Raw genomic sequence first — 9,669 nt, 5'->3', positions numbered from 1 at the left:
GGGTGCTCCTCTCCAAGTCGCCCTGCTGCCGCTCTCACTGTCCAGGACCGGCCGTCAGAACCAAGCTCGCTCATTCATCCCTCCCCCACCTGTCTTAATGATCTGGAAATGTTGATCCCTATTTGTGGAGCACCTACTGTGTGCAGACACTAAGGGTGTGTTCGTTTACCAGCTATTTCTGGAGCACCTACTGTGTGCAGTCACTGGAGTTACTTTCACGCATTTACCACGAATTGGTGAAGCGCCTACTATGTGCTAGATGCCGTGCGTCCATTGCTGAGGGTCTGCGGAGCACCCACTATGTGTCAGGCATTCGGGACGCTGCGGGGAAGACAGACAGGGTCTCGGACAGATTATAGTCCTCTGGGGGGCAGACCCTGGACAACGGTTCGATTTGATGGGAGTTTGCTGTGCACCGAGCTCGTGCAGTGTGGGTGGGCTCTTGGAGGAGGGACTGGAAATAAATGCGTGATGGTCAGTTTGGTGGCAGGAGGAAAAATCGAATTAGGAGGGGAATCCTGCCTCTATCATGAACCGTTTGTAATGTTGAAAACTTGAATTTTGCCTCTAGGGTCTCAGTTTACTTCCCTGTGAAATGGGCGGTAATGAGCTAAAGGGCCTGAGACAAATCATCTGGCTTCTGTGGGGGCAGCGGTTGCCTTTGATGGTTCAGCGTCAGCTCCTCCATCTCGGGAGAAACGGTTCTCTTCTTTCGGCTTGGCACCTGCAGACCCGGTGAGGCTGACTCCTCCCACGCCACTCCTGGAAGAGCACGTGACCAAACCCGGCCAATGAGATGGTTTCATCCCCTGGTCAGCGTCACTGGGGAGAGGGTGGCCGGTGATCCAGTGGGGTTCAGTGAGATTCAGTGTGGGAACCAGCAAGGACGGGGCATCTTTCTGCTGAGTTGGGAAGCAGAGGGGACGTGGGCCCGGTGTCCTTTGCCTCATGAGGGGAGAGCTCCCTTGGGAACGAAACCAGCCCAGAAGAAACAGGAAATGAGTCCTGACGGGGTCGTTTTGAGCGCCTGGATCCAGCTATGCCTGAAGCTTGTGCAAATTCCGGACTTTACTGTAACACGAGCCACTAAATACTCGTTGTTGCTTCAGTCACCTCGAATTGGGATCCTGTCACTGGAAACCAAGGGCCCTGACCGGTAAGAAGGCCGGCGCTCCCTGCTTATTTCATAGAACAGAAATCCCACTAATGCTGGCGTACCTGAGCAGGGAAAAGCCATTCCCTTGATTTCTAAAAAGTTGATGAGAAATGGACAGAGGCCGCACGATCACTCATTTCTCTTTGGTGTGAGGACACCCTTTCTCCCCCGCCCCTGACCTCCCCCCGCTGGGCCATGGCAGAAATCACTTAACCTTCTGGGCTTGGGTTTTGAAAGGTTGATGATGGATGGCGCTCGGCCTCGTGGGCCGAAATGGAAAATTCTCGGCTGTCTGGTCGGTCCCTTCATGCTGGCCCAGGCCCAGAAAGCTGTCGGTGAGCAGAACCTGGTAAGATTCCAAGCCCGCCGACTTTTTCTGGAAAGGGCCAAATAGTAAATGCTTCAGGCCTCGTGGGCTGTGGAGGTCTCTGCTTCACATTTGTCTTTGTTTGTTTGTTTGTTTACAACCCTTTAAAAATGTAAGACATTTTCTTTAAATGTGAGAAATCCTACTTAGGCTGCACAAAAACAGGCCACGGGGTGGATGTGGTTCATGGTGATAGTCTGGTGACTCCTGGATTAGATTCTCGCTATGGAGCCTGATGGGCTCTTCCCTCCTCCCCTCCCTCCTCCCCTCCCTCCTCCCCTCCCTCCTCCCCTCCCTCCTCCCCTCCCTCCTCCTCTCCCTCCTCCTCTCCCTTCCTTTCTCCTTTCCTTCTTCCTTCTTTCCCTTCCCTTCTTTCCCCTCCCTTCCCCTCCCCTCCCTTCTCTTCCCTTCTCTTTTCTTTTCTTTCAACAAAACCTCATTCCCTCACATCCAGGAAACATTCTGGAAATTCTAATATTTTGGTGTAAAAACTCAGATTTGCGAGCAAGCCCCGTCTCCTCTGTCTGCCCATCTCTCCCCGGCACTCATCAGTCTGTAGCTAGAGGGTTTATTTCTGTGATGATTTTGGGGTTTCTGTCTCCTTGTCCTGGAACGTGAGCTCTGAGGAAGGAAAGCCCCAGGAGCCTCAGGGTCTGAGCTCCTGGCAATTTGGGACAGATTTCAGGGACCAGGGGGCCAGGCCAGAGGCGTGGGGAGCCCGACAGGAGCAGGGACGCCGGCTTTCCGCTGTGTGAGCAGAGCCGAGCGAGCGGGTGGCGGCCGGAGAGTCCCGTCTGCACACTCGATCCACCATCTTGAGGCATGAACTCGGGGAGGAATGAGCTCCCCGTCCCTGGAGGTAAGTGGAAGCCAGCTGCCTGCCAGGGCCTGCCTGCAGATGGCATTCCTGTCCCCGGAGGCAGGCCTCTGCTCTGCCGGAGGATGCGCACATCTCCTTGGCTGCGGGGGGACTCCTGGCTGTGATTTGCTGAGATCCAGGTTGGCTTCTCGGGGGAGGCGGCGGCCAGGAGCCCGCCCGGGACCTCCCGCTTGTCACGCAGAGCCGGAGGGACACGTGGGTTCGAAAGTTCTCTCGGAGCCCAGATCTCTGGGGAGGGAGCCCGGGCTCTGAAATCCCAGCAGCCGGACTTCTCCAATCCGCTCTGAGCCGTCCCCTTGCCACTCTCGGGGCCACTGCCTGCGTCGGGGGAGAGGCCGGAGCCCAGTGGGGACCAGGCCTCAGTGTCCCCTCGGTGTGGGGAGCCCGGCCTGGGTGGGGAAGTCGGGGCTCCCTTCTGTATGCTCCCGGCAGCCGCCCTCCCCAATCCGCAAACAGTTCTGGTAACGCGCTTGCCTTGGAAGGTCCCCCCACCCCTGGAGTTCATGCCTCCATTCAGCGATGCTGCTGGGAGCCGGAGGTGAATGAGGTGCCCCCACCCCCCCATCCTCCCAGAGCACGGGGGCTGCCAGGGGCTGCGGGGCCTGGCAGGAACTTGGTGAGAATCCAGGGGTCCAGGAGGTCTGCCCTGAGGACCCTCCGTCCGGCTTGGCACTGCTCAGCGGTTAACCAACCACCCTGTGGGCAGCCCTGGCTGCCACTTGTGGGTTGTGTAGTTTTTTAGGCTTTTGGTGAAGATCAAGTAATTTTTGAGTCTCCAGAACAGATGGGCAGAGCCTGGTGCATCCGAAGCACTGTGCACGTATTGTGACTTGTTTTGATTAATCTCAGTCGACTAAATAAATGGCGACCTTTGTACTTAGCCCTTGAACACTGATGGGAGAGTGTAGCTAACCAAAGGTATAGGCAGTGTGGGGAACAGTGTCCCAGGTGGAAGGAACAGCATGTGCCGGTGTTCTCGCTGCACTGGAAGGCGGGGTTCGCTCCAGACGTGGCAAAGTCTGAGCCCTGCCCCTCGGGGTTCACGGAGGATTCATCAGGCCTTTTTATTTTTAATTATTTTAAATTTATCTTTGAGAGAGAGACAGAGAGTGAGCAGGGGGTGGGGGGGGCAGCGAGAGGGACACAGAATCAGAAGCAGGCTCCAGGTGCTGAGCTGTTAGCACAGAACCCGATGCGGGGCTCGAACTCCTGAGCCACGAGATCATGACTTGGGTTGAAGTCGGACGCTTGGCCGACTGAGCCCCCGGGAGCCTGTACATCAGCCCCTTTAATGTGAGGTGGGGAAGGGACAGGTCGATGGGGTGGGATGTGCGTTCAACATTGGTTAAAATGGCAGCTCGGTTCTGGGGAGCAGGACGCGCAGGGGCTCCTGGGAGATTTGTCTTCAGTTCCTCTCGCAGCGGCAGAAAATGAGGAGTCTGTCTTCCCCGGGTGTGCCGAGGGGCCCGCTGCGACTCTCATTTAAGAGCGAGGTGCTTCCTGACCAGAGATGACTCAGACAGATTTGCTGGCCGAGGCCTCCAGCTGCCATCCTGGGATTACTTTGGGAGCGCTGGCGCCAGGTGGCGGGGCTGCTGGCTGCCCACGGAGGTCAGGCCTCCTCGGAGCCTTCGGTCTGGGTCACTCTCGGGGCCTCTCTCTGAGGAAGCGGCCACCTCCAGAGAGGAAATGACTGGCCTGCGATTCACCCTTGGAAGAGTCTGCAGAGGCTCCTCTGCGCCCTCTTGTCCTAGGGGTGGCCTCTGGGGGAGGGCGTGTGCAAGCGTGTTTTTTGGATTGTTCACTCAGCAAATTGTTATTCAATCAACAAACATTTGTTCAGCACCTCCGATGGGCCAGGCTCTGTGCTAAGTCCGATGACACAGAGTTAAATAAGGTCTTGTCTCTGCTCCGAGGATGTCAGCCTCACAGGGGACGGAGACACGCAGTCTGGTAATTATTCCCTGTGACATTCTTCAGTGTTGAGACTTGTATCCGTCAGGCCTCTGTTCGCAAGCAATAAAACAAAACAAAAGCCTCAAAGTAGCTTAGGCAAAAAAAAAAGTACTGTAATTGTCATCATGTGATTGAAAAGTTAAGTATATAGCTTCAGGTAAGGTTTGACTCAGGGGCTCCAAACATTTACCAGGATTTACTGTCTCTCCACCTCAGCACCTGCTTCCCATGGTTTTGTTTTCTGGAGAGTCGTCCCAAAAGTGCCTATGTCCCAACCCTGGCAAACCCATCAGTCTGTGACCTTCCATAGTAGAAAGGACTTTCGCAGATGTGAATCGGTTAAGGGTCTTTTTTTTCTTTAATGTTTATTTATTTTTGAGAGAGAAAAACAGAGCAAGCAGGGAGGGACACAGAGAAAGGGAGACACAGAATTCAGGCTCCAAACTGTCAGCACAGACCCGGCGTGGGGTTCAAACTCATGGACCGTAAGTAAGATCATGACCTGAGCTGAAGTCAGACACTTAACTGATGGAGCCACCCAGGTGTCCCGAATCAGTTAAGGATGGTGAGATGGGGCGGGTCTCCTGGGTCATTATAAGGGGGCTGTAACACAGTGGTCCCCAGCAGTGAAAGAGGAGGGGGAATCCAAGCCAGACTGAGATGTGAGTACAGGAGCAAAGACCCAGGGGCTCCACGGGGGCACGGGGACACAAGCCACAGGATGGGGACAGCCTCCAGAAGGGCTGGGAAAGGCAAGCCTCGGATTCTCCCTTAGACCCGCCAGGAGGAACACAACCCTGCTGACATCTCGAGCTTAGCGCAGTGGTGGCCCGTTTCAGACTTCTCGGCTCCAGAACCGGAAAAGGTAATAAATTAGTGTTGTTTTATCTCCTATCTCCTTGGGTAAGAGTCTCCTGGAAAACATGGGATGTTTTCTCCCTGGTAACGCTTACGTAGGTCCTAATCATACTGTGATTGGCCAGCCTTGGGCTCCGCCCCCTGAGAGGGTGGAGCCCCACCTGACAGTCCCCCCGGAGAAGTCTCAGTAGGTGGACGAAATCCCAGGTTAAGCTAGTTACAGAGGAGAATGAATGCAGCGTAGCTAAAAATCCACGGTTCCCTACGGCGGCGGAGGGAGAATTCTCACTCAGCTCCGAGGAAGGAGGGAAGAGCGGGCATCGGGAGATTGGGTGTCATTCCCAATTTCCTGCCTCATGAACTGTGTGACTTCAGGCAGGTAGTGCTGCCTCTCTGGGCCTCTGTTTCCTCATCTGTAAAATGGGGCTAATGGCCATGGCCTTGCGACATCCGGGGGGCCGGGATCTTCCTTGGGTGACAGGCCAGCTTTGAGCTCCTGAGTTAGGGTCATGCTAACCCTGGGATCGTGGGTGGTGGGCGTGCTTGAGCTCCCGGTGGAGGGTGGGGGAGGCTCTGAGTTCTTTCCTCTGGTTTTGCTTGATTAGGAGATTAAATGGAATCTTCGTCTGGTGACCCAGACCTCAAAGGAGACCGAACTTCTGGGCAGACCCTCCCTGCTCTGTTGGGGTGTGAGAAAGAAACGTGGCCCCTTCCTTCGGCGGTCTGGGCACTCCTGACCTGTCTGCATGTGTCTCTTGCTGACACGGTGGCAGTGGTGACAACAAGGGGCAAAGGTTCCTGTCGGATTTGGCCCCTGTTTTGAGAAGGAGGGGGCTTCTCGAGGGCCACTGTGTCCCCTGGGTGACTCAGTGTGAGTGCACGCGGTGCCATGACATATTAGTCAGGACTTACTGCCTGCAAATGACAAAAATCAAATCAAATGGGTTCAAGTGCCAGCTCCACCTCTTACAAGCTGTTTGACCCTGGGCAAATCACTTAACCTCTCTGGATGTCAGTTTCTTCATCTGTGAAATGGACGTATACTTTTGTGGGCGGCTGGATTTGATTTCTATTTGCAGGCTGCAGCTCCTAGGAATCCCTGGGTCCCCACCCTGCACACCACCGGAGGGCGCTGGCGAGGGAACCCGGCCTCTTCTTTTTCTGTTCCAATACCGTTCCTAACACAGCTTCTAACTTAGTCTCTCGGCTACAACATGGCTGCTGTAGCTCCAGTCATGGGTCCACATGTAGGCAGGACGGTGGCGAAAGGGGCAGGGCAGCGTCTGTGGGTGACTGGATAAATACGCCGAAATTTATCCAAGCAATGAAACATTCTTCAGCATTAAATAAGAGCGAGTTTCCGCTATATACAATAATGTGGGTGAATCTCAAATTCATGTTGCTGTTTAGACATTCAGATGGCTTCTTGGGGCGCCTGGGTGGCTCAGTCGGTTGAGCGTCCAGCTTCGGCTCAGGTCTTGGTCTCACAGTTCATGGGTTCAAGCCCCGTGTCGGGCTCTGTGCTAACAGCTCAGAGCCTGGAGCCTGCTTCAGATTTTGTGCCTCCCTCTCTCTGCCCTTCCCCTGCTCATGCTGTCTCTCTCTGTCTCTCAAAAATAAATTAAAAAAACATAAAAAAAAGTTTTTAGACGGCTTCTTAAGTGCTCTACCTGACTTCACAACCTCCAGAAAAATGTAGAACTTCTGCACCGAAGCCCACAGAACCCGCCGGGACTAGACGGAGGTAGAGCCGAGTAGAGGCCGCCCTCCAAATGCACCCGCGGCAGCCTGGGCTGCAGACTGCGCTGTGTTCCCTGCGCTGCTTGGTCGGCTGGCACTCGAGGGCTTTGGTGCTCACACGCTCTCCACCCGGAACCGGTTTCCCCAAGCTCTTTGCCCACTGCCTCCTTCCAGCCAGATTTCAGCTCGAATGGAGGCCGTGTGGACGGCCTTGCCTGGCCCCTCGGGCAGAGGAATCCACGCACCGTCGGCGTTGCTGCCATCCTAGCCCGGGGCGTGATCTAACCTGGGCTCCGGGTTTGTCGCTGTGTTTCTTGTCTGTCTGCCCTGGGGGGCGCAGGCCCTGAGCCGGGGGGCCGCCGGGGAACTCGGGGGGCACCAGGCGTGGACAGGACCGCTCCGATCCCAGCCCCGTGAAGGGGCGGGCACGCAGCACACACTGGTCCCGGGCGCCCCCGGCCACAGCCCCACTCACGCACCCCTGAGCTTCGCGGCTGTAGGTGCAGACTGACCCCACGCCCCGACCCTGCGGTGCCCACGCTGCCCGTGCTCCTGCCTCCGCAGGGTGGAGCCCGCACTGGATTAATCCTGTTCCAGGCTGGCCTTCCTCTCTGGGCTGCTCCGGGGTTGCTGAGATGTTTCCCACAGGGAGGAGGAAAACAACGGGCCTTGAAGGGGGGTGGGGGGGGCCGGTGCGAGGGCGGACCGGGCTGTCACCAGTCCCCAGCTCTGGTCCGGATGCCTCCGTAAGGGGAGATGGGCCTGGGACTCCGAAAGCCTCCGGGGTGGGGCTCCCGACACTCGGCCTTTGCTCCCGTCCGTGGCTTCCGCTGGGTCCTCCTGGGGGAGGGGGACGTCTGAGAACTAAGTCCCGGTGTTTGAGGTGAGGCCGTCTCGACTGTTCCTCGGCCGTTGCCCTCAAACCTCAGGTCAGCAACCTCGATATTCCTCAGGCGGCGGCCTCTTCAGGTAACCTGTGCGCTGCGCGTCCCGCCGGTCACCTTGCCCGGGACTGGCCCTCTCTTTTCTCTCCAGCAAAGCCTGGGTCTTATTCGGAGGGTGAGCTGCCTCGTTCTGGGGGATTAATCAGGTAGGTCTAAGGAAATCCTATTTGTGGTCGACCCAAGGTGAGCGTGAGAGGCAGCTCTAGCCCGTGAGATGTTTGGGGGATCTGCTGGGGCCGATCTCCCCCTTTTAATAAGAGAGACGCGCGTGAGGAGAAGGCTCCCCCGCAGCCGCACCCTCCGGGCTGCGGGGCCCGCCGTTGCAGGAGGGAGAGTCGTCCGGAGCCCCAGCAGCCATTTTATGACTCTGAGGCGAAGCATGGCGGACCCGGCGAGGACGGAGGAGCGGCAGGCCGGTGAGCCCTCAAGTTTGTGGAGCCAAAACTAACCGGAAATCGATGCTCTCTCAACTTCTTATTTTATGAGATAAATTTCCTCTCGGCTGGTACCTGCAGCTGACAATCTTACCCGCTTCGTAGGCACTTGTAGGTGGACTTCTTCCCCCTGCCTCCTGCCCACCCAGCTGGGTAGGACTTACTCATTCGGCCTCGCCCACATGCTGCTTCCTCAGAGGAGCCCACCCTGGTTTCCTCCCCACCAAGAGTGGATGGCCCTCTCCTGCTTCACGCTCCCGTCTAGTGTCCTTGCCTTCAACGCCCCTGGAGTTCATGGGTGAGAAATGTCAGGCTCGTACGGGAAATGGAGCATGCCCCCCCTCCACGGGAAGGCTGGTCTCTGCACACAGCGGGGCCCGGAGTCAGGCCTGGTGCTGAGCACACGAGCGGACATCCTGCACCTGGAGGATCTCATGACCCAAGAGCAAGATGAGACGCCGCCGCACCCCAACTACAATGCCGGGGTCGAGTGTGGGTGCAGATCTGGAGGCCCCGGGAGCCTCCTGACGCCACTGGAGAGAATGAGAACGGCACGAGCACTTTGGAGAATGGTTTGGGGGTCTCTGAAGAAGGCAGTCACACACGTACCTTGTGACGCAGCCCCCCCCCCGAGGATTCACCCCAAAGCGATGGAAACGTGTGTGTTCTCCTGCGCTCGTGTCTAGCGTGGCTTTCTTTGGAACAGCCAGAAACCGGAAATGGACCGGCCGGCCGTCAGCAGGTGAGTGGATAAATGGCCGCACAGTGGGGTCCTGTTCAGGAATGGAGAGGGAAGTGTGGAGACCCACACACGGGCTTAGGCTGCATGGAAGAAACCGGCCAAGAAAAGCCAGCAAGCTGGGCTGAGCACGGATGGGGGTGGGGACCGTGGACCGGAGACCAGGAAGGAGCTCATTACTCCAGACCGAAGCCCAAGTCCTTACGATGTCCCACAAGGTCCACGAGATCTGGCCCCGAGACGCCCCCCCTCCTGTCCCCCATGCACCCCAGCGCTCTGGCCCCTGCCCTGCTCCCCAACCCGCCGGGCAGACCCCCAAGGGGGCCTTCACACTGGCTGTTCCTTCTGCCTGGGACACTGTTCCCTCAGATCTAGATGTGGCTCAGACCCTCTTCAGTCTTGCCTTACGCTTGGTCTCCTCGTGGGCCCTCACCTCCATCTGGTAAAAATGCGCACGAACAGCAGCATGGATGCCTCTTCAATCAACTACGCTCAAACGAGACGTCAGATGAGAGAGAAGTCCTGTGTGGTTCCGCGGCGATTTCCTTTATCCGGATTTAGTCCCCTCTCTCCGGCATCCTGACCCGCTCTGCCC

At 57.0% G+C, this 9,669-nt stretch overlaps 1 protein-coding gene across 5 annotated transcripts in view; it reads left to right on the top strand.

Moving 5' to 3' along the window:
- Positions 1 to 3,457, top strand: part of LOC115278379 — a 9,352-nt gene extending 5,895 nt beyond the window's left edge. For 4 of the 5 annotated variants that reach the window (XR_003902852.1, XR_003902853.1, XR_003902851.1 and 1 more), the window contains 2 exons: positions 572 to 1,156; positions 1,394 to 1,592. Coding sequence is in view for 2 of the 5 variants with exons in the window: in XM_029922819.1 (XP_029778679.1) it covers positions 572 to 614 (43 nt within the window). In the remaining 3 variants the exon portion in view is untranslated. Of the gene's footprint in view, positions 1 to 571; positions 1,157 to 1,393; positions 1,593 to 2,201 lie in introns of those variants that run through there. The other variant, XM_029922820.1, reaches the window with a different exon arrangement.
- The last annotated feature ends 6,212 nt before the right edge of the window (positions 3,458 to 9,669 follow it).

The sequence above is a fragment of the Suricata suricatta genome, chromosome 14 (genome assembly GCF_006229205.1).
Source record: "Suricata suricatta isolate VVHF042 chromosome 14, meerkat_22Aug2017_6uvM2_HiC, whole genome shotgun sequence".
NCBI lineage: Eukaryota > Metazoa > Chordata > Mammalia > Carnivora > Herpestidae > Suricata > Suricata suricatta.
The sequence above is the reverse complement of the archived record's forward strand: the minus strand, read 5'-3'. Positions and strand labels throughout refer to the sequence as shown.